Here is a 24,379-nt window from a genome sequence, read left to right as displayed (position 1 = left end):
TAGAAGGCGGCCGCGAGGTGGGCCGACTCCTAGCAGGCGGCCCCTCGTTCCCTTGAAGTTAGCACCTCATTACATCGACGAGACGGGGCGTGGCACAGTGCAGCCTGCCACCCCCGAATCCAGGGCGGAACGTGGCCACAATGCAGCGCACCAGGCGGACATCCCTTGCCTGGCGCAACACTGTTGCCACGTCGCCCGTGACATCATCCATGGCAGAGGAAGCCATGCCCCCACGACGGGCTGTCGGTACGGCCCGCAGGCGGCGGGTCCTACCTATCCGTGAGAAGCGAGAAGGCGGCGAGCCCTGACCAGTCGGCACAGAGGGAGGCCGACTCTAAGCAGGCGGCCTTCCCCCTTCCTTGGAGTCTGTGCGCCATTAACCAGATAAGACGGGGTGTGGCTACAGTGAGCACCCGCCAGGCGGCGGGACTGTAGCCACGCTCCCCCCAACAAAGCCTCCGTCATCAGAGGCGAGGCTACAGTGCAGAGCAGCCGACAGGACCCGCAGGAGGCGGGCCCTACCTGTCGGCCGAGAGCCTGGTAGCCGGCGAGACCCACCAGGCGGCGGGCCCCAGCAGCCGGCGGAAAAGGCGGCGACCAGAGATACTAACGGCTGGGTCCTACACCCGGCCAGATTACCATTGTACCCCTGGGGGGTAGACCTATATAAACTCCCCAGGGCACCCATGCAAAGGGTTCAACACCTAAGTTACTACACCCACACATAGAGAGAGAGTGGAGTAGAGCAATCCTAGTTCTTCTTCCTCCTCTAGCCAAAACAGCTCAAGGAGCAAGCTTGTAGCTACCTTGTTGAGATAGTGATTATGCAGAGACCCCGCAGAGCGGGACTAGGGGTGTTATTTCCTAGGAGAGCCCTGAACCTGGGTAAGATCCGCCGGCGTAGGCTGTCTTACTCACTCCCGCTTCTAGAGCCCGACGACGTACTCTTGTCCCCATCCATGATAAGCCACCCCTAGCATAGTCGCTCCATATCCCCGACATCGGTGTTGGCGGCGCCGTCTCCTGTGGGTGTTATTCCCCTCCTTGGAGGCGTCGCTTAGGTGTGTCGGCATCTCCCCTTCTTGTTTGGGTTGTTGTCTCCGGGCAAAAGCCTAGGTCTTGGACTGGCGATGGCGACGTCTTGGCGTCGTTCCTCTATTTAGAGCATGGTGTGTGGAGACATGACTTGAAGGTTTCGTGTTGCGGTTCTTGGACACCGATGATATCAAGACAATGGCTTTCTTGGGACCAACTGAGTCCAGTCACCCACTCGCCACCTTCTTTCGGCAATCAAGGGTTGTTAGTGCGTCGTCAAGTGCGGTTGAAGTTGTTGCTCTTCGAGGCTATCGATGTTGGTCGAGACCCGACTTTGTTGCTCTGGTCAGAGCAGAGCAGGTTCTTTTGGGTTGCTAATGCGCGCGCGCCTCGCAGCGAGCGATTTCCGACCAGGTTTGTAGGCTCCATTAGGAAACAATATCCAGCCGCATGCAGCTGCACTTTCCATATAAACAGGAAGGAAAGAGAGATAACAAGAGAGATTAAACCGTAAGGAGAGGATTAGAGGGAACATCTCACCTGCTCGAGCTTGCCCACCTTAAAATCAGGTGGGGGGGGGGGGGGGGGATTAGGATCGCTCGTTGCTACGCTCGCTCGTGAAAGAGCTATTCCGGTGTTTATAATATGTGTGGATGATTTTCTTTGAATTAGCTCTGGTGTGGTATTTGTACTACGATTGCTGTTTGAGATAGTCTTTTGTAATTATCTTCTACCTTTTAAAATATTATACTTCTTTGACATACTCTCGTAAAAGAAAACCTTTACCGTAATCTAACATCGGAGAAAAGTGAAAGAGACAAGCGAGCGCCCGTCTAGGATCAGAAATAATTGTAGCCAACACGCGTTCACTCCCATCCAGCTCGTCCAGGAAAGAAAGGAAAAAAATGACGCACACTAGCATTGACAGAAGATACAGCGACGGCTCCGCTCGATCTCTCGTATTTTTTGTCGTATACAAATATTCCTTGATGCTACCTACAGTACAATATTCCTTGATGCTCAATATCATGTACATACAGGACTGCAACGTCAATTCTTTGTGCAGAGCAGAGCCTGCACACATCGTGCAAGCGAACGCGCAGAATAATTAATCAGTCACAGCGGCATGAACCGACGATTGCCCTGCCTCTGGCCGGGAGTTTCCCGGCCGATCCACGGCGGCGTCCCGTCGCACCGTGCAGCGCCTCGGCCATGCGTGCGTCGTCAGGCTTCAGGACACACTTGGATGGAGCAGTCCGACAGCGCCCGGCCGTGACTGCTGGCTATACGTAGCTCTGCCCGTGCGCGCGCGGCACGTTCTCCGCTCGGTTCCGCAGGCGGCCCTCCGTGGCGTTCCCCAACGCTGCGATTGCAAAACAGCAAACCTTTTTTGAGAACAGAAGAATTCATACCTCCAACAATAAATTCGAACAGCACGAAAGGGCACAAAAACTATTTTTTAGGACACAGTAACTGGGCCTCGTATGTGAGAACTGCTTGGATGATGATGAGCCAGCAGTAACCCAGGCCCATTAGCCCTCCTGTATGAGGCGAGGCTGGTTCGGGAGTACGCACCGTTTGCGCTCCGCAGCCACGAGGAGCTAGCCACTAGTTTCGTTTAGTCCCACCTCGCCGAGCCAGAGGGGACGGGAGGCCGCTGGGGATACAAATAGAGGGGCAGGGCTGTTGCTGCAACTCATACCTTTCTCGGTCTTTTGGCTAAGATCAAGTGTAGTATCTGTTCTTATCAGTTTAATATCTGATATGTGGGTCATATGCCCATAATGATATTAAATTTATTTTTTATGGGGGAGGATCCATCACAGTGGCTTGCCACTGGGGCCCTCGCGTGTTCTCTGGACGTTGCACTACTGTCCAGGTGTGGCGCACCCCAACCAAAACAATTTAATTTTTTTTAACTCTTTAGGCTGAGAAGCTCTGTATCTGCGTTTTTAGTAATTAGGTGCAGTACTCCCAAGGAAACAAGCGATTGTTGATACGTACCAGACTGTGGGAGGGTGACGTAGCGAGGGCAATGGCTTCTCCTGCTCGACGACCACGCCTCGTCGTCCTCCGACCCGCAGTCACGGGGCTGCGACACATAAATAATGGCTGAGTTGCGTTTTCTTTTGCAGAGAAGGGATCCCATGTGTCTGTTACGCACCTGGTAGTCCTTGTGGAAGCAGAGCCTGAGCTCCTGCACGGAGCCGTTCTTGCAGACGAGGTGCGGCAGCCGCCCGAAGGCGTGGTCGATGGCGTCCACGATGTGCGCCACCGCGTACTTGCGGCCGTTCCGCGGGTAGATGTGTGCTTTCCGCAGAGCTTTCTGCGCACAGATTAAAGACTCACAAGTGAGAAACAAACTGTATGTGTTGATGTCGTGCAGAATCATTGGAACCCACGGCAAAGCCAAACGATCTGCGCTCCTGCTAACTTGATGATTATTACCGTGACATTGTACTTGCTGTAGAGGTAGAGCGCCGTGGAGAAGTAGTCGTACTCGTCCTGTATCTCAGGGTAGCCGCACGTCCCATGAGTCGCTGCAGCGCACGAACAAAGGGTGAGCACGGCGTCAGATAGTCATACAGATTAGGATCAACACGATTGTATGTATTTCTTCTGCAGTAGATTCAGAGACCGGATACATACCCCACTGACGAAGAAGACGGTCCAGCGAAAGAAACATCAGCACATGCACAACGGGAACAAAATGAAGCCCTTGAGCAAGTGAGCGATAGTGACAAGTGCTGCCTCTTCCCCCTCAATCAATAATAGTAGAATGACAATTTCGCCGGTTAATTGAACTAGCATAGCAGTACCTACCTCGTGGGCCCAGAAGGGGCCTCTTCCGCCGAAGCAGGTGGAGGTGTCGCCGCAGTAGAGCGACGGCCAGTACTTCTCCAGTATCGGCTTCAGCATCGCGATCTGCACGCGCCGGTCAAGCAAGCCAAACACATTAACCCAAGCACATTGGCTTAATTTACTTGCATACCTGGAGAAACGGGCCCGGCATGTGCCAGCCATTCTGATGAGACTGACTGGATCGAGGGCTCCTCACGCGTACTGTACCTTGTTCATGTTGAATGTGGTGGTTGGCCTGCAGCACGACGGCCACCCACCGTAGCTGTACTGCGGCCACAGCCCATCTGTTATGTACCCAACAAAGAAAACGGAATGAGATGTTGTCTAAATTCTCGGTATCTGCAGACGGGCACCAATGCGCAATTTTTTTGATTTGATTCTGAATTACAAGACAGATCGGTCTACTTACGGATTGTGAACCAGTTGAGAGGGTTTGATCTGCAGAGCGCACGCAAAGGGAGAAAGCCAGATGAGAGGAAATTCGCAGGGAGGGACAACAATGCGTGAGCAAGGGAGAAAGGGAAGCGAGTGGGCACCGTACCGGCAGCAGCCGTTGGAGCTGCAGCAGTGGTTGGTCTGGCGGCAGACGGTGCCGGGCCACTGCAGCGCCAGCACGTAGTGGTCGAACCCGGCCTGCCGCCGCTTCCTCCCGGCCGCCGGCGACGCCAGCAGCGCGCCGGGGAGCAGCACGGCCAGGCAGAGGAAGCAGAGCGACACGAGGAGCCGCCTCCCGCGCCTCGTCCTGTCCATTGCTGCTAGTCTTCTTGGCTCGTCGATTGGGTCCAATAATCTACGTGCTACCCACCACCATTAGCCGCCTGGTGTGCCCATGTGATCCGATGCCCTCTGCTGCAATTTATGGCGCCTTCTTTGGAGTGGCTTGGGGGACATGACAGGCATGTATGATTGGTCGACTTTGATTATTTAGCTTGACGTCGTTGAGAGTAACACGCTCCCCTCGTCTTTGGGTTTTCTTCTCTCTGCAGTGTACGCTTGCTTCCATGGAGATGGAGGGTACAAAGTTTCTACGACGGTCACAAACTTACGTGCATTCTGTTGACAAGGTACGTATACCATGCGAGCAGCAGCAAGTCACACGTCTTGATCTCCTTTTCCCTCTTTCAGTCCCAGGGTGCTCTAGAGCATCTCTGACCGATACCTAAAAACATCTAGAGGAGGTAAAGAGGCAGCTAACCGCACCTAACCAATCCCTCAAACGGTTAGAGGAGGATAATTTTTACTCCTCAACCGCCTAAATATACTCACACCGTGCCTCCCAGTGCAAAAGTTTTGGCCCCCTCTATTCCCGTCTGCGCGGCCACCACTTCCTACTGTTGCCGCCCATTCTCGCCACAGCCACCACCGATGCCCTCAATTCCGGACGGGATGGAGAGCCAAGACCCTCAACACGACACCATCGAAAACGACCCTTGCACCGCCGCCCGCATCAAGGAAGAAGTTGGGGATAAAAAACCTCCTCCGGGCAACCACACCGGCAACCACCGCCAGTAGCATGTCGTTGGCAAGGCCGCAGGGCCGGTCCTGAGATTTCGGGGACCCGGGGCGAAGTTAAGACTCAGGGCCCTCTTAATATTGGCCACCATGTATAATTTGTTTATCAGTTGTCATGGCAAAATCGCATAGGGGATATGACATCAATTTTTTTTCACGAATACACAAAGGTTGCGTATCTTTTCATTGATAGAAAGAAGAGTCATACAGCATTAGATTACATACAATCGCTAACCCATGTACACATGAAGGCATGGTAAAGAGTGCAGAGCAAACAGATGGGGTTGCTCATCCCCGAGACCAATGGAGCTAGTGGCGCCGGCTTTCACCCAAAGGTGCGCCTCGTCTTTGATGATGGAGGAGAGCCGAGTGACCAAAGGTTGATCACCGCCGAAGATGCAGCCGTTCCGATGCTTCCAGAGCCACCAAGTGGTGAGGGTGATGAGAGAGGCCAACCCCTTGCGAGCGGGCGCAACTGCACGTTCACAGGTAGCAGCCCACCAGGATTGGAAATCTATGTCGTCAATGGGTAGGTTGGCCGTGGAGCGAACCCATCCTAGGATCTCATGCCAAACTTGTCGCGAGAAAGAGCAGCCCACCAGCAAGTGTTGCAACGTGTCGTCCACTTGGTTGCATAAGGCGCACTTAGGCTCATGGGGGAGGCCATGACTGGCTAGGCGATCGGCCGTCCAACATTGGTCTTGCATCGCTAGCCAAATGAAGAACTTGATCCGAAGCGGCGCCCTTGGCTTCCACGTAAGCTTCCAGTGCAGGTCCTCACAAGAACCAAGGAAAATGGCAATGGCCTGGTAACAAGAGCTAGCGGAGTAGGCGCCTGAGGTAGTCCAATGCCAACGCAAGACGTCGGCCGTGTCCGAGAACTGTGAGTGGCGGACGCTGATACGTCTCCATCGTATCTACTTTGCCAAACTCTTTTGCCCTTGTTTTGGACTCTAATTTGCATGATTTGAACGGAACTAACCCGGACTAATGCTATTTTCAGCAGAATTGCCTTGGTGTTATTTTTGTGCAGAAATAAAAGTTCTCGAAATGACCTGAAAATTTACGGAGAATATTTTTGGAATATATAAAAAATATTGGCGCAAGAATTGACCAAAGGGGGGCCACCCAGAGGCCACAAGCCCTGGGGCGCGCCCTGCAGGCTTGTGGGCCCCCTGGAGCCCCTCCGACCTCAACTCCAACTCCATATAATCCTATTTGGGGAGAAAAAAACAGAGAGAAAGATTCATCGCATTTTACGATACGGAGCCACCGTCGTCTCATGTTCTTCATCGGGAGTGTTGATCTGGTGTCCGTTCGGGGCTCCGGAGAGGGGGATTCGTCGCCATCATCATCACCAACCTTCCTCCATCACCAATTTCATGATGTTCACCGCCGTGCGTGAGTAATTCCATCGTAGGCTTGCTGGACGGTGATGGGTTGGATGAGATTTATCATGTAATCGAGTTAGTTTTGTTAGGGTTTGATCCCTAGTATCTACTATGTTCTGAGATTGATGTTGCTATGAATTTGCTATGCTTAATGCTTGTCACTAGGGCCCGAGTGCCATGATTTCAGATCTGAACCTATTTTGTTTTCATGAATATATTTGTGTTCTTGATCCTACTTGCAAGTTATAGAGACCTACTATGAGTTATGATCCGCATACCCCAAGGTGTCAATCACTACTGGAATCTGCTACTTTGCCATCTGCCAGCTCTTTGCCGTCTGCCTTGGGATAGCGGACGGCAAAGAGCTGGCAGATGGCAAAGAGACTGTTTGCCATCAGCCGGCTCTTTGCCGTCTGCTGGCTGACGACAAAGAGGGAAAAGGCAGACGGCAAAGAGCCTAGTGGGCCCCATGGGGCACGGCGTGGCTAGGTCAACTTCTTTGCCGTCTGCCAGCAGACGGCAAAGAGGTTAACTTTTTTGCCGTCTGCTAGCGGACGGAAATGTCCAACCTTTGCCGTCTGCTAGCGGACGGCAAAGATCAAATAGCAGACGGCAAAGCCGGGGCGGACGGCAAAGAAGAAGCACAACACCTGGATCGATCATGCGGATCGATGACATGGCATCCCCACCCACACCCCATCGGACGCACACCCACGCACGCACCCACGACGCACACCCACGCACGCACCCACCACGTCCCACCTCACCCCACCACGTCTCTCTCTCTCTCTGTCCCTTATCCCCACCTCACCCCACCACATCTCTCTCTCCTTTCTCTCCCTCTCGATCCAAATCGGCACACCGGCCCGCCGGCGCCCGCCACCGCCTTGACCCCCGGCCTTGCCGGCCAACACCTCGCCCGCCGGATCCAGCCTCGCCGGCCACCACCTCTTCCGCCGGTCGCGTCCACTTCCCCCTTCACCGCCGGCCCCGGCCACTTCACCCGTCGCCCCCGCCGGCCTCCATCGGCCCGCCGGCGCCCTCCACCACCTTGTTGGCCGCCATCTCGCCTGCCGGCCCCGACCTCACTGGCCGCCTTCTCGTCCGCCGGCCCCGGCCCCGTCGCCCGTCGCCCCCGCGTGCCTCCGCGTTTCGTCGCTCGTCGACCGCGGCGGCCTCCGCGCCCCATCTCCCCTGCCGGCCTCCATTGGCCCCGGCTCCGTCGGCCCTGGCTCCGTCAGCCCCGCCGGCCTCCGCCGGCCTTGAACCTCGGCCCCGACCTCGAGAAGTGAGAGGGAGCGGCTGCTATTTTCTCCGGCGACCACGGGCACAGAGGAGTCCGTTCGTTCTTGGAACAAAGTGTGGATGGATAATGTCGTGTTCGTATTGTGAAATTTGTGAAATTTGTCCGTTCGTGGATGATGTATTCTTGGAACAAAGTGTGGATGATGTATTCTGTGTAAATATTGTAATTTTGTATTGTGAAATTTGTCCGTTCGTCTTCGATTCTTGGAACAAAGTGCGGATGGATAATGTTGTGTTTATTTATAGCCTCTGCACTTGGACTGTTTATTTATTTTAATAAACAGACAAACTTCTTTGCCGTCTGTGATTGTAGGAGGCTGACGGCAAAGCCTCCCGTTAGCGGCTAACGGAGCTAACCCTATCCAGTTGCTTTGCCGTCTGCTGCTGATGGCAAAGGTCCCTTTGCCGTCAGCCACCGAAAGCAGACGGCAAAGTAGCTCTTTACCGTAGCCTACTTTGCCGGAGCCTTTTGCCGTCCGCGGCTGACGGCAAAGGCCTTTGCCGGCCTTTGCCGTCCGCCGTTCATGCCTTTGCCGTCCGCCATGGCAGACGGCAAAATAGCTGATTCCTGTAGTGAATAGTTGGGATTCTTTCCGGTGATTACCGTAGTTTGAGGAGTTCATGTATTCACTAAGTGCTAATGCTTTGGTCCGGTTCTCTATTAAAAGGAGGCCTTAATATCCCTTAGTTTCCATTAGGACCCCGCTGCCACGGGAGGGTAGGACAAAAGATGTCATGCAAATTCTTTTCCATAAGCATGTATGACTATATTCGGAAGACATACCTACATTATATTGATGAATTGGAGCTAGTTCTGTGTCACCCTAGGTTATAACTGATACATGATGAATATCATCCAACACAATTATCATTGCCGATCAATTGCCTACGAGCTTTTCATACATTGATCTTTGCTAAGTTAGTTTGCTGTTGCTGCTGTTACAATCACTATAAAACTGCTATTGTTACTTTTGCCACTGTTACCATTACTTCCATATTACTTTGCAACAATATTTTGCTGCAGATACTAAGTTTTTCAGGTGTGGTTGAATTGAAAACTCAGCTGCTAATACTTGAGAATATTCTTTGGCTCCCCTTGCGGCGAATCAATAAATTTGGGTTGAATACTCTACCCTCGAAAACTGTTGCGATCCCCTATACTTGTGGGTTATCAAGACCTTTTTCTGGCGCCGTTGCCGGGGAGCATAGCTCTATTCTCCGAGTCACTTGGGATTTATATCTGTTGATCACTATGAGGAATTTGAAAGACGACAGAACCAAGATTTTCCGCTCTACTCGAGGGGAGGTAAGGAACTGCCATCTAGCTCTGCACTTGATTCACCTTCTGTTTTGAGTAACCTTGCGACACCTACACCAGCTATTGATTCTGATATGTTGCATGTTATTGATGATGCCACTTCCACTATGAATGATGCTTATGATACTACTACTTTGCTTGATAAAACTGTGCCACTGGGTGAATTTCTTGATGAACAACTTTCTTGAGCTAGAACTATTGAATATGCTGAAGATGATGATATTTCTTAAACTGATGAAATTATTGAAACTGAACACTTTGAAACACCTGTTAGACCTAGCTCTCCTAGATATGAATTGCCTATTATGCCTGAGGGTTATGTTATGGATGGAGGGGTACCTAGGGACTTTCTTTCTTGTAAGCATATAGATGATCTTAAGAAATTATTATGCAAGTAGAAAGAAAAATCTTTGAATGCTAGAATGGAATATGATCCTAAGTTTGCTACTTCACCTATCTTTGTTACTGATAAGGATTATGAATTCTCTGTCGATCCTGAGTTAATTACTTTGGTTGAATCTGATCCTTTCCATGGTTATGAATCTGAAACTGTTGTGACACATCTTACTAAATTGAATGATATAGCCACCTTATTTACACATGAGGAAAAAATTCGCTATTGATGTATTCTTAAGTTGTCTCCTTTCTCATTAAAGGGTGATGCTAAGATATGGTTTAATCCTCTTGCTCCTGGTTGTGCGTGTAGTCCCCAGGATATGATTTATTACTTCTCTGAAAAATATTTTCCTGCTCATAAGAAACAAGCTGCCTTACAGGAAATATTTAACTTTGTGCAAATTGAAGAAGTGCTTATGATGCTACTACTTTGCTTGATAAAACTGTGCCACTGGGTGAATTTCTTAATGAACAACTTGCTTGAGCTAGAACTATTGAATATGCTGAATATGATGATATTTCTGAAACTGATGAAATTATTGAAACTGAACACTTTGAAACACCTGTTAGACCTAGCTCTCCTAGATATGAATTACCTGTTATGCCTGAGGGTTATGTTATGGATGGAGGGGTAGCTAGGGACTTTCTTTCTTGTAAGGATAGACATGATCTTAAGAAATTATTATGCAAGTAGAAAGAAAAATCTTTGAATGTTAGAATGGAATATGATCCTAAGTTTGCTACTTCACCTATCTTTGTTACTGATAAGGGTTATGAATTCTCTGTCGATCATGAGTTAATTACTTTGGTCGAATCTAATCCTTTCCATGGTTATGAATCTGAAACTGTTGTGACACATCTTACTAAATTGAATGATATAGCCACCTTATTTACACATGAGGAAAAAATTCGCTATTGATGTATTCTTAAGTTGTCTCCTTTCTCATTAAAGGGTGATGCTAAGATATGGTTTAATCCTCTTGCTCCTGGTTGTGCGCGTAGTCCCCAGGATATGATTTATTACTTCTCTGAAAAATATTTTCCTGCTCATAAGAAACAAGCTGCCTTACAGGAAATATTTAACTTTGTGCAAATTGAAGAAGAGAGTCTCCCGCAAGCTTGGTGGATGCTTCTCCAATTACTTAATGCTTTGTCTGATCATCCTCTCAAGAAAAATGAAATACTTGATATCTTTTATAATGGACTAACCGATGCTTCTAGGGACCACCTAGATAGTTGTGCTGGTTGTGTTTCCAGGGAACGAACTGTTGAGCAAGCTGAATTGCTATTGAATAATATATTGAGTAATGATAATGATTGGACTCTTCCTAAACCAACTCCTAAGCAAACTCTGAAGAAAAGAGGTATTCTATTTCTCAGTCCTGAAGATATGCAAGAGGCAAAGAAATCTATGAAAGAAAAAGGTATTAAAGCTGAAGACGTTAAGAATTTACCACCTATTAAAGAATACATGGTCTTGATAACCCAACATAGGTAGTAGAGCTAAATTCTCTCTATAGGTTTGGTGAAGGTGATATTCCTCATAATAAGTCTGCTAGTCAATGCTTGGATGAGTTTGATAACTTTATTGTTAAACAAGAAAATCTCAATGCTTATGTTAGTACACAATTGAAACGTAATGCTTATATGCTTGACTGCTTGGGTGATTATATGAGTAGAACTGTTAATGATATTAAGATTATTAGTAAGCATGCTTGCATGGTGAAAACTCAAGTAGAGCAAGTTCTCAAAGCTCAGAATGATTTATTAAATAATTTGAATAGTAAGATCAATGATAATGATGTTAGGGTTATGACTAGAGGTGGTAAAATGACTCAGGAACCTTTGTATCCTGAGGGCCATCCTAAGAGAATTGAGCAAGATTCTCAAAGAACTGATACTGATGCACCTAGTCCTTCAAGGAGGAAAAATAAAACTAATAGGACTTTGCATGCTTCTAGTGAACCTGTTATAGACACACCTGAGAGTCCAAATGATATTTCTATTTCTGATGCCGAGACACAATCTGGTGATGAACATGAACCTAGTGCTAATGTTAATGATGATGTTCATGTTGATGCTCAACCTAGTAATGATAATGATGTGGAGGTTGAACCAGCTGTTGATCTTGATAACCCACAACCTAAGAATAAGCGTTATGATAAGAGAGACTTCATTGCTAATAAACATGGTAAAGAAAGAGAACCATGGTGAGGGAGTCATGGACTAAGGGGTCCTCGGGGCGACGACCCATTGTACATGGGCCGGACTGGTGGAGCCGTATAGTGACAGGAGATCTATGAAGTCGTGGTGTGCCCTCCAAGTCAAGAAGGCGCAAGATCTCTTTAAACCCTTATTGTAATCTGTCGGATCTCGGGTTCCGGCAAAACCCTTAAGGTTCGAACTCTGGGGTGCGCGCAAAGTTCTCTCCCTCCTACCGATCCACGCCCTAGCTCACTAAGATCTCGCGAACGAACTCGACGAACTCGCAACACAGAAAGACACGAGATTTATACTGGTTCGGGCCACCGTTGTGGTGTAATACCCTATTCCAGTGTGTGGTGGTGGATTGCCTCTTGGGCTGATGGTGAACAGTACAAGGGGAAGAACAGCCTCCTGAGGTTGAGGTGTTCTTGTGCTTGGTGAACTTGTGTGGGTCTGGATCTGATCAGTTCAACCTGCCCTACTATGGTGGCTAGTTCTACTTATATAGGCCCTGGTCCTCTCCCCAAGTATTGAGCGGGAAGGGAGCCAACAATGGCGGCCAATTTGAAAGGGGACAACGAGTACAAGCTATCCTAACAAAAGCGGTCTTCGCCTGCAAAAGGCTCTGGTGATGACGCCGTCTTGGGCTCCATGGTGACCTCCGTCCTGCTGGCCTGCTGGTCTTGGTCTCGTTGCACGGTTATGGAAACCTTTGCTTGATGCCTCGGTACTCTGCGCCTGCACTTGCCTCCTTAGCACCAAAGAGGAAACAAGGACGCTGCGCGCGCTGGCGCCCGCCTGGTGTCGACCGTCATGGCTCACGTCATGATAGCCTCGCGAGGTTTGCCCCGCCTTGATTTCTCCGCCCCTCGTGAGATAGCCTGGAGAGGCCGCTCCTGCGGAGGTTGCGTCGTCCGCCTCGCGAGGCTTGGCCCCTCGCGAGGGTCTTGGATGCCTTGTTAACGAAGATGGGCCGTACAGGCCTGCTAGCAAAGCCACGCCGTGGGCCACAGGCAGGCAAGTCTGGGGACCATCGTTCCCAGAACGCCGACAGTAGCCCCGGGCCCAAGGCGCGCTCGGGCTTGGCTTCGAGGCGAAGCGAAGGGTCAAGTACGGAGCGCCGCGGGCCCCAAAAGCCTGCGGCCTCGGTTGACGCATGGCGGTTGATTGGACATGGGCGTCTCCGCTTCCCCACGCTGCCTTTGAATTCGTCTGGCTATGCGGCCCCCTAGCCTACACCGTTATTCCTCCGCCGCCCGCGCCTTGCTTACCTAACCTCTCTGCTTCCTCGAGACTCTACTTCTCCTCTTCGATCTGACCTGCCTCTTGCCAGCTCCATCGCCATGGTGCCGAAACAAGCAGACAAGGGGAAGAAACCCCTGTCTTTGCCGAGTGCGCCTCCGGCAGTTGAGCCGGCGCTCGGCCGACCCCGGGTGCTCAACGACGAGGCCATGGACAAGGTGCGTCCAATGCTCGCTTCTAGCTTCAACGAGTGGGGAGAGACGGTGGCTTGGCCCGTGGCTCGTACTCGCATGGCCCGGGCAGCCACTGAGGTCCCAATCTTCATAGATGCCCTCTGGGTTGGCCTGATTCCTCCCTTCTCTGCCTTCTTCAATGCGGTGCTCGAGCATTATCAGATCCACATGCTGCATCTCGACCCTCAATCTGTGACCCTTCTCGCTGTCTTTGCCTTTTTGTGCGAAGCCATGGTGGGCATCTCTCCCTCGGTGGCCCTCTTCCGCCATTTCTTCTCATTGCATCTAGCTGACCCTCGTCAGAGCTTGGGGTGTGTGAACTTCCAGGCCATGGCCGCGACGGCGGGTGCAGGGATTGACTTCGAGCTTCCTTCATCCACGAGCGAGTTCCGCACACGAAGGGTGTTTGTCGACGCCGGCGTGCTCAGCCCTCTACTTCATGCTCCAACGGGGCCTGCTATTCCAAATTCCGGTTGGGGCCATCAGAAGCTCATGAGCCCCCGCCTCGCTCCCTTCTGGGCTAGGCTGAGGAGGTTGAAGGACCGCGGCATGACTGCGCCTATGGTGGTGAAGGAGTTCGTCAAGCACCGAGTCGCATCGCTTCAGCGCCATTCCCGCCCGATGTGGGCCTTGCTCAGCAGCCAGGACCACATGAGGTTTTAAGAGGAGGGGCTTCCTCTGAAGACGCGGGAGACAGTGCTTATGGTTCTGACGGGTGCCCTCTGCCGGACGACATGCCCAGGAAGAGCTGTCTGCTGTACCGCTGCAAAAACAAGGATGGATTTGCAGAGAGCATGCCTCCCTTTGACGAGTGGGGGCCGCGTCCGGACGGCCTGGTGGGGCCCTGCGATAACCCTGCCGTAGTGGTTCCCTTCCTTGCCACTGGCACGAAGCTTGTCCCAAGTGCGGGTGCAGAGGGGCAAGCTTCGACGGAGGTCGGCGGCGTGAGTGCTGAGGAGCTTGGGGCGTCGTCCTCGGGAGCCCGCGATCCTTCTCCTGGGGCGGCGATGATTGAGGCGACGCGGCATGTGGTTCCCGAGGCCAAGGCCCCGGATGCCTCGAGAGGTTGTGGTGAGACGGCGCCCGACTGTTCACCACAACCGGGCACCTCTGAAGTTGGCCCTCCAAGCTCCTCCTCGGCCTCGCGCCGCGCTTCGGTCGGCTTTGCGTGGACTTCGAGGAGCTCCGCAAGAGGAAAGGATCCCCTAGCGGCAACAACATCTTCGGGCCGTTGAAGCGACGAAAGTACATCACCATCGACGCGTATGTCCCTTACTGTTATGGCTTCTTGCATGCTGTTTTCTTCTCCTGACATCAGTCCTTCAGGGCTCCTTCCGTCGAGGCTGCTGCGTCTCCTGAGAAACGGCCTCGTCCTTCTTCGACTCCCCCGTCGGCCTTGAGTGTTCCGAGTCCTCTTGCTGCCCCTGGAGCAGGGTTGATTGAAGGAGCGCTCTTGCCTTCGTGGCGCACTGAACCTGCGGCTTCGTCGCCCCTCCCCCACGGTCTGGCGTGGAGCTTGGCGGGCGTGCCCAAGACCCCTCCTCTGGTCATGGGCAGTAACTGTTTGGTCTCGATCTTTGGCTCCTCTTCAAGCAGCGAGCCCCGATTGGCTTGGGCTCCTCGCGAGGACCGATTGACACCAGCGCAGCACCAGCCCCCAGCCCCCTGCCGAGGGGTGGTGCACCACTTGACGCCCCGCCCGCAGCCCCCGAGGTGGAGGACGAGGCGGGCCGTGCGTTCGAGCTCGAGCACGGGCGGAGCGTAGTTCGTCATGAGCTCTTCCAGGAGGCAATGAACGCAATGAGCCGACTTGGTGAAGAGCTCGCGGGTGTTGACTCGCGCCTTGAGGCGGAGGGTCTCCGGCTGGTGGAGGAACGACGCAAGATGAGGGTGGCTATCAACCTTGGCCGCTACCAGCGTGATCTTGAGAACGCGAAAGCTGAGGTGTCCCTCAAGGTTTCCCGAGAAGCTTGCTCCCGAGCCTTGGAGGAGGCTCGCGAGGCTGACCACCGTCGCGAGGCTGACTGCCGTCGCGAGGCTGACCGCCGTCGCGAGGCTGCGGAGAAGCGTGCGTGGGAGCTCCAATCCTGGAGTGCGTTCCTCGAGCAGCAGGTGGAGGCGCGCAGAGCCGCTCTTGCGTCGCTGAGGGGGACGCCTGCCGAGGAGAAGGACGTCCGGAAGCGTGAGGAGGCGCTGGCCCTAGAAGCCGTGGAACGCAGCCTTGAGCTCGAGCGACTGGAGACGAGGGAGTGTCAAGTTGCTCAAGCGGAAGATGCCGTCGGGGTTCGCGAGGCCAAGGTACAGGAGGAAGTTGACCGCCGGGTAGCCGAGGTTCGCGTAGATCTAGAAGGTAGGTATGACTTGAAGTTGAAGCTCGCAGGGACGGAGGATGCGGGCAGGGCCGCTGCCCTCAGGCCCAGGTTGGACGAGGCGGAGAGGCGTGGGGAGGCCACGGCCGCCGCCCTGGTCACGGCGTAGGCGGACTTGGCCTCCGCCCGCGCTGAGCTGCTTTCTCTTCGAAAGCGGGTTGATGGCACCGAGACCGTCGCGCGGCAAAACAGGGAGGAAGTGCTCCAACGGCGGACGCTGGAGCGCGAGCACGCCCCCATGCTTCAAGATCTCCGGAACAGGGCTAATACCGCCCTGGGCCACATCTGCGACGAGAATGCACCGCATCTCCACTCGAGTGACTACGCCAGCCACCTGACCTTCTTCACCGATGTGGTGACGCGCCTGGAAGCCCGGTCTGACAGGGCTCGCCGACTCGTGGAAGAGAGAAGCCGGGGCCTGCTCGGGCGCGTGTTCTCTCGCGTCTTTAGCCACCTCAGGAACACCTTCCCTGACTTCGACTTCGACGCCGCCATTGCCCTCGTACCACAGGCCGTCCGGGGTGACCTGGCGCGGTGGGTGGAGGACAACGTGGATGCGCTGGTCAAAGCCTTCGCTTCTAACGACGACGCGGTGGTGGTCGTCGCAGACGAAGGCGACGTGGTTGACAACGGCGGTGAAGGCGTCGCCGAAGGCGGCGATGGTGCCGGCGAAGACGAAGACGACGCGAGTGACGCGTCCGAGGGCGATGCAGCGAGCGACATATCTGGCTGATCCCATGTTCTCCTGTCTTTGTATCCTGTACGCAAAAACCCGGGCGCGGCCCTGGGAAAACTTGTAAGAGCATTTTGAGAGGGGGAGCCCATCATGTAAGCAAGTTGCAGCCTTTACTTTCCTACGCGGTATTGAGTATGTGCCCTCGCGAACTCGTAAGTCCAGGAGCGAGTTTCCCGTCGTGGTTTACCTTAGTCAGTGCCAGCCTCGAGCTGGGTCGCGAGGCGACGAGTTTCTGAGAATCCTGCGGAGCTTGTCGACCCGTCAGGAGGGGCCCCGCAAGAGGCAAGCACCAATTGCAGCGTTAGGGCGTGCTCGGCACGCGTGCGCTTCGCGCAGTCCCGCTCGCGAGGGGCTCATGAGGGGAAGGCGACGGACGTGAGTCCCAGGCAGAACGAAATCGAGAAAGCGAGAAATTGCTCGAACGAGAAAAGGCACCCCCGCGCGCATCGATAAAAACTCGACTTCAACTTAAATCCAGATCCAGAAAGCAAGGCTACAGAAAAAGAGATCCCAAACGAAAGGCCGCGTCCGGCGCCTATTCTAGTCTTCTGGTCTTCAAGTCTTCTCACCAGCGCGGAGCTAAGTGCTGCCACTAGGCGTGGGAGGGAGCCCCAGGGCCTAAGGCCGGCACCCCTCAGACTCCGGGGCTTGTACATCCCCAACTCATTATTACGTGAGAGTGTCACGGGCGGCGAGCTTCACAGGCACTGGGCCTTCTTCACAGGTACCGGCCTTGCTTCATATCGCCAGACGAGGGCCCCGCCTTGCGCCACCCTCAACCACCTTTGAGTCGACCGGCAATCTGGACGACACAAAGGGGGAAAGGGGACGCCAGTGGTGCCCTCGGCGACCACGGGTCCTCTGCCAGGGGAAGGGTCGTCGAGGCCTCCCCGGCAGAGGGCCTACCTCCGGGTGTCGCCCGGCTTCGCGCGACGTGGGTAGGGGCCCTGCTCCTGGCTCCCTCCGCGCAACCCCCAGCGTGTTTCCCCTGGCGGGAGAGGTGTCGTTGCGCCAGGGCAATCCGCCGAGGCTGTGACCTGGTTCACTGGAAGCCCATGGTTAGCGTAAGCTTGCTCCTAAGAGGTTAGAGGTACCCTGTAGTTGTTGTTGCTGGCGCGATCGTTGCGGTCCTCCGTCGGTTCCTGGAAGGCTTCCACTCCTAGCGCCCCTTATTCCCAATCCTCTCTGAGGAACGAGCTGGGGTCGTCCTCCTGTGCGTACTCCTGGTCCATCATGCGGGGCATGTAGGCTTCCGGGGCCGTTACCCCGAACACCTCGCCATAGTGCCCCACACTCCATGTTGCCCGGCCCAGCGTGGCGCCCTGAGGACAGTAGCGCGGCATCTCGCTGGGACCATGGGGGGCGACGCTTGTGCCCGTGCTTGTCACGGGCAGCATGGGGGCGGCGGAGCCCCCGGCGCCGCCGGCCGCGCTGGTGTTGACGAAGCCCCCAGGCACGCCCGATGGCGCGTGGTTGCGGCGAGGCCCGCCATGAGACCCCGTAACGGCCTGAGAAGGGAGCCGATAGCAGAAGGGCGGCGCTCCCGACGCCGCCGCGTCCAGCAGCTCGGCAACGCGTTCCAGCAGCGCATCCCGGCCGCTCTTCATCAGCCGGCACCGCAACAGCTCTCTCGCCACTGTGAGTGCTGCCCGCATGTTTGCCGGCTCCCGCCACGAGTGCGGCGCCGTTGCTGCGGCGTGGCTAGCTGCCCTTGCAGCGGCTCGTGCTTGTCGTGGAGTGAGGGCGGACGATGCCTGGCCGCGCCGCCCGCGCCCCACAGCGTTGGGCGGCGCTCGCGCCGCCCGGAGCGCGGGGTCGAGGTCTTCATGGGTAGGTGTCACCGCCCGGGCTGGCCAAGCTGCCCAGCGGTTGGAGTCAGCCCTTGGGTCACCGGACATCGTGGCTACGGAGCGTCGGCAAGCTGATTGGCAGAGAGGAAGCTCCGGCGCACCCCTACCTGGTGCACCAAATGTCGGATCTCGTGTTCCGGCAAAACCCTTAAGGTTCGAACTCTGGGGTGCGCACAAAGTTCTTTCCCTCCTACCGATCCACGCCCTAGCTCACTAAGATCTCGCGGACGAACTCGACAAACTCGCAACACAGAAAGACACGAGATTTATACTGGTTCGGGCCACCGTTGTGGTGTAATACCCTACTCCAGTGTGTGGTGGTGGATTGCCTCTTGGGCTGATGGTGAACAGTACAAGGGGAAGAACAGCCTCCTGAGGGAGGTGTTCTTGTGCTTGGTGAACTTGTGTGGATCTGGATCTGATCAGCTCAACCTGCCCTACTGTGGTGGCTAGTTCTACTTATATAGGCCCTGGTCCTCTCCCCAAATATTGAGCGGGAAGGGAGCCAACAATGGCGGCCAATTTGAAAGGGGACAGCGAGTACAAGCTATCCTGACAAAAGCGGTCTTCGCCTGCGAAAGGCTCTGGTGATGACGCCGTCTTGGGCTCCATGGTGACCTCCGTCCTGCTGGCCTACTGGTCTTGGTCTCGTTGCACGGTTATGGAAACCTTTGCTTGATGCCTCGGTACTCTGCGCCTGCGCTTGCCTCCTTAGCACCAAAGAGGAAACAAGGACGCTGCGCGCGCTGGCGCCCGCCTGGTGTCGATCGTCATGGCTCACGTCACGAGAGCCTCGAGAGATTTGCCCCGCCTTGATATCTCCTCCCCTCGTGAGGTAGCCTGGAGAGGCCGCTCCTGAGGAGGTCTTGCGTCGTCCGCCTCACAAGGCTTGGCCCCTCGCGAGGATCTTGGATGCCTTGTTGACGAAGATGGGCCGTACAGGCCTGCTAGCAAAGCCACGCCGTGGGCCGCAGGCAGGCAAGTCTGGGGACCCCCGTTCCCAGAACGCTGACATAATCTATCTTCGGTAACCCTAACCCTACCGGTGTCTATATAAACTGAGGGTTATTAGTCTTTAGGGCTAGAGCTACATTCATCACCTCATCGCCTTAGGGTTTAGCTCATACGGATCTCGAGGTAGATCTACTCTGTAAACCATATTATACATCCAACACAATCAAGCAGGACGTAGGGTATTACCTCTTCGAGAGGGCACGAAACTGGCTAAACACTGTTTTCGTCGTCACTTGTTCCCCATCGATCCTAGATCCACAGCTCGCGACCCCGTACGCGGAGGTCTGTCTGTTTTGACACCGACATTGGTGCTTTCATTGAGAGTTCTGCTGTAGGATCCCCCAAAGGATCGATGGCTCGCCTGATCATAGGAGAAGGCATAGGATCTAGGGACTTCTTCGCCCCCGGACAACTCTTTGCGTTTGGCAGCATCGTGCTGCACACAGACCCTACTGGTCGTCTGGGTCAGGTCGACGCCTTCACCCCCGGACACTGAATTCGATTCCGTGGTTTGGAATATGTTACGGACGCACGGGGCGATCTAGTTTTCACCGGATTCACTTCCCCCTCCCGCACCCTTGCCACGCTCGCTCCGGAGTTCCTTTCCGATCTGATCGGTAGATCGGCCTCGACAGCTTCGAGCCAGGAGAGCTCTGCTTCGAGCAGGAGCCAGACTCCGCCCCCGTCCGGACACGTCATGACTGCGAAAGACCTATCCTCGACCTTTGAGGTAGAATCAGGAGGCAGAGGCCAAGAGTCAATCTTGGCTGAACCGTCCTTTCACGACGATCGCCCAGCCTTGAGCCCTTACTACAAAGCGGCAGGTAATGGTCAGGGGTCACCCCCAGCCCAAAGCAGCTCGATCTCGAACCCCTACAGGGAAGCCACACTCAAAGACCAAAGCCCGTCCTTGACCTCCAGTGACGGCCTAGACCCCCTCAAGGATCCGGCTCCGCACCCCGAGCTCAGCACGGCCAGTGGAAATCAAGGACCGGCCAGGACATTGATCGCCCCCATGCCGTTACAACAGAGTTCGGCCCGGAGCCCTCGAGCTCGGCAACCCTCGCAATGGTAAACGAGGCGCTAGTCTGAATTCAGAAAATGACCATCTAGGAGGACCTGCCCTCTGCCTTCAATCATGGACCCTTCGAGGCGTACAATAGGGAATTTTGCGTCCCACCCACCACCCATTTGGTAGCCACTATCGATGATTTAACCGATATGCTAGACTATAAATCAAAGAATGACGAATACATGGACGAGGAGGACGTAGCCATGGCTAATGCTGAGGTCGCCCCCCGTCACGGGCCGCTGGTCGGCCACATCCACCTACGACATTTACATGGTGGACACCCCAAAGGACGGCGACGACACTCCTGATCAGGACTGAGGCAAGCCCAGAGATGAGCCGCCCAAACGCCGAATACAACATCGTCGATCAAAGCCATGCGAGCAACATGGACTCCGCGGAGAATGGCACCGTAAGTAACACGGACGACCTCACAGGGGAAGCAACCAACGAACAACATCAGGATGGCCCCGCGGGCAGGAGGACCCGCCCAATCCAGAAAACCATGATGACTCCGAGGATAGCAACTACCTCCCACTCTTCGAAGAGGAGGCCAGTCTCAGGGATGACGATTTCATCGCCCCGAAGACCCTCTGGAGCAGGAACGATTCAAGCCGAGGCTTTTGGCCACCGCCCGCAGCTTAAAGAAACAAAAACGCAAAATCAAGGCTGAACAGGACACCCTCAACGACCGATGGACTAAAGTCCTAGATGCTGAAGAAAGGTATGGCCACGAACAGCCAGCCAAAAGTTATCCCAAGCGAAGACTCCTGCTGCAGTTCGACGATGAGGCCGTAAAGCCCACACGCCCGATATACACAAGCGCCGAATAGCCAGACCGCCCCCTAGAGGGCGGGACAGAGAAGCTGATGAGGCCGAACACCCAGCCGCCCCACCTTGCCGTTATGGCAAGGATCAAGAGCGGCCCACTTACGAGTACGACCTCGGCCATGACCTAGATGCCCGAGGAGGCCACACCAGGTCCATTTACGGACCCAGAGAAGACCCGCCTGCTTACCAAGAAGGATACTACGATTGGCTAAACCGAAACGATAGAATTTGGGAGCAGCAGCGGATTCGGAGGGCCAAAGACCTCTGACGCGATGTAGCCCGAGTTCGGGGTGCCGCACACCCCCTGTGCTTTACAAAGAGGGTAATGCAACACCAATTCCCGGAAGGCTTGAAGCCCGTGAATATCGAATCATACAACGGAACCATAGATCCAGCCATATGTATAGAGGATTTCCTCCTCCACATTCACATGGCGCGAGGAGATGACCTCCACGCCATCAAATATTTGCCGCTAAAGCTTAAAGGTCCAGCTCGACACTGGTTGAACAACCTTCCCAAAGACTCTATAGCTGCTGGGAAGAGCTCGAGGACGCTTTTCGAGCAAACTTTCAGGACACCTTTGTCCGGCCTCCGGATGCTGACGACCTAAATCGCATCACACAACAACCCGGAGAATCTGCCCGACAATTTTGGAACCGATTGCTGACAAAGAAAAACCAGATCGTCGATTGTCCGGATGCCGAAGCCTTGGCTGCCTTCAAGCATAGTGTCAAGGACGAATGGCTCGTACGGCAGCTCGGCTAGGCACTGCTACAACGAGGTTCTACAAACGGTTTTTAACCCCTTTCCGCCACGGCATTTGGAACCGTCGCCAAGTGAGTGTGGGTGATAGGGGGGGTCTGTCGGTGTCAAAACCGGCGGATCTCGGGTAGGGGGTCCCGAACTATGCATCTAGGGTCGATGGTAACAGGAGATGGGGGACAGGATGTTTACCCAGGTTCGGGCCCTCTCGATGGAGGTAATACCCTACTTCCTGCTTGATTGATCTTGATGAATATGAGGATTACAAGAGTTGATCTACCACGAGATCGTAATAGGTAAACCCTAGATGTCCAGCCTGTATGATTGTGATTGCCTCAACGGACTAAACCCACCGGTTTATATAGACACCGGAGGGGCCTAGGGTTGTGCTACCTCTTGTGCACTGCGTTGGTTTTCCCTTGAAGAGGAAAGGGTGATGCAACAAAGTAGCGTAAGTATTTCCCTCAGTTTTTCAGAACCAAGGTATCAATCCAGTAGGAGGCTACGCGCGAGTCCCTCGCACCTACACAAAACAAATAAATCCTCGCAACCAACGCGATAAGGGGTTGTCAATCCCTACACGGTCACTTACGAGAGTGAGATCTGATAGATATGGTAGGATAATATTTTTGGTATTTTTATGATAAAGATGCAAAGTAAAATAAAAGCAAAGTAAAAAGCAACAGAAATAACTAAGTGTTGGAAGATTAATATGATGAAGATAGACCCGGGGGCCATAGGTTTCACTAGTGGCTTCTCTCAAGAGCATAAGTATTTTAAGGTGGGTGAACAAATTACTGTTGAGCAATTGACAGAATTGAGCATAGTTATGAGAATATCTAGGTATGATCATGTATATAGGCATCACGTCCAAGACAAGTAGACCGACTCCTGCCTGCATCTACTACTATTACTCCACACATCGACCGCTATCCAGCATGCATCTAGAGTATTAAGTTCATAAGAATAGAGTAACGCCTTAAGCAAGATGACATGATGTAGAGGGATAAATTCATGCAATATGATAAAAACCCCATCTTGTTATCCTCGATGGCAACAATACAATATGTGCCTTGCTGCCCCTACTGTCACTGGGAAAGGACACCGCAAGATAGAACCCAAAGCTAAGCACTTCTCCCATTGCAAGAAAGATCAATCTAGTAGGCAAACCAAACCGATAATTCGAAGAGACTTGCAAAGATAACCAATCATACATAAAAGAATTCAGAGAAGATTCAAATATTGTTCATAGATAAACTTGATCATAAACCCACAATTCATCGGTCTCAACAAACACACCGCAAAAGAAGATTACATCGAATAGATCTCCACGAGAGAGGGGGAGAACATTGTATTGAGATCCAAAAAGAGAGAGAAAGCCATCTAGCTAATAACTATGGACCCAAAGGTCTGAGGTAAACTACTCACACTTCATCGGAGGGGCTATGGTGTTGATGTAGAAGCCCTCCGTGATCGATGCCCCTTCCGGCAAAACTCCGGAACAGGCCCCAAGATGGGATCTCGTGGGTACAGAAGGTTGCGGTGGTGGAATTAGGGTTTGGGCTCCGTATCTGATCGTTTGGGGGTACGTAGGTATATATAGGAGGAAGAAGTACGTCGGTGGAGCAATAGGGGGCCCATGAGGGTGGAGGGCGCGCCTGGGGGGGGGGGGGTAGGCGCGCCCCCTACCTCGTGGCTTCCCTGTTGGTTGCTTGACGTAGGGTCCAAGTCTCCTGGATCTTGTTCGTTCCAAAAATCACGTTCCCGAAGGTTTCATTCCGTTTGGACTCCGTTTGATATTCTTTTTCCGCGGAACTCTGAAATAGGCAAAAAACAGCAATTCTGGGCTGGGCCCCCGGTTAATAGGTTAGTCCCAAAAATAATATAAAAGTGAATAATAAAGCCCAATAATGTCCAAAACAGAAGATAATATAGCATGGAGCAATCAAAAATTATAGATACGTTGGAGACGTATCAAGCATCCCCAAGCTTAATTCCTGCTAGTCCTCGAGTAGGTAAATGATAAAAACAGACTTTTTGATGCGGAGTGCTACTAGGCATAATTTCAATATAATTCTTCTTAATTGTGGTATGAATATTCAGATCCGAAAGATTCAAGATAAAAGTTCATATTGACATAAAAATAATAATACTTCAAGCATACTAACTAAGCAATTATGTCCTCTCAAAATAACATGGCCAAAGAAAGTTCATCCCTACAAAATCATATAGTTTAGTCATGCTCCATT

At 53.2% G+C, this 24,379-nt stretch overlaps 1 protein-coding gene and 1 non-coding gene across 2 annotated transcripts; one reads left to right on the top strand and one right to left on the bottom strand.

The window, feature by feature from the left end:
* Window positions 1–1,956: 1,956 nt before the first annotated feature.
* LOC123075115 (ribonuclease 2) lies at window positions 1,957–4,821 on the bottom strand. The gene is made up of 9 exons (XM_044497788.1): window positions 4,439–4,821; window positions 4,307–4,335; window positions 4,105–4,181; window positions 3,859–3,960; window positions 3,685–3,688; window positions 3,484–3,575; window positions 3,200–3,361; window positions 3,040–3,127; window positions 1,957–2,398 (listed from the first exon to the last, which is right to left on the bottom strand). The coding sequence occupies exons 1-9, from the start codon at window positions 4,645–4,647 to the stop codon at window positions 2,319–2,321; spliced, it is 843 nt and encodes a 280-aa protein (XP_044353723.1). The 5' UTR covers window positions 4,648–4,821; the 3' UTR covers window positions 1,957–2,318.
* On the top strand, window positions 2,734–2,930 carry LOC123081103 (U2 spliceosomal RNA). The gene has a single exon (XR_006438627.1). It is a non-coding gene; the product is annotated as a U2 spliceosomal RNA (small nuclear RNA).
* Window positions 4,822–24,379: the final 19,558 nt, after the last annotated feature.

This window comes from Triticum aestivum, chromosome 3D (genome assembly GCF_018294505.1).
Source record: "Triticum aestivum cultivar Chinese Spring chromosome 3D, IWGSC CS RefSeq v2.1, whole genome shotgun sequence".
In the NCBI taxonomy this organism is placed as follows: domain Eukaryota; kingdom Viridiplantae; phylum Streptophyta; class Magnoliopsida; order Poales; family Poaceae; genus Triticum; species Triticum aestivum.
This window is presented reverse-complemented; position numbering and strand designations above follow the sequence as displayed.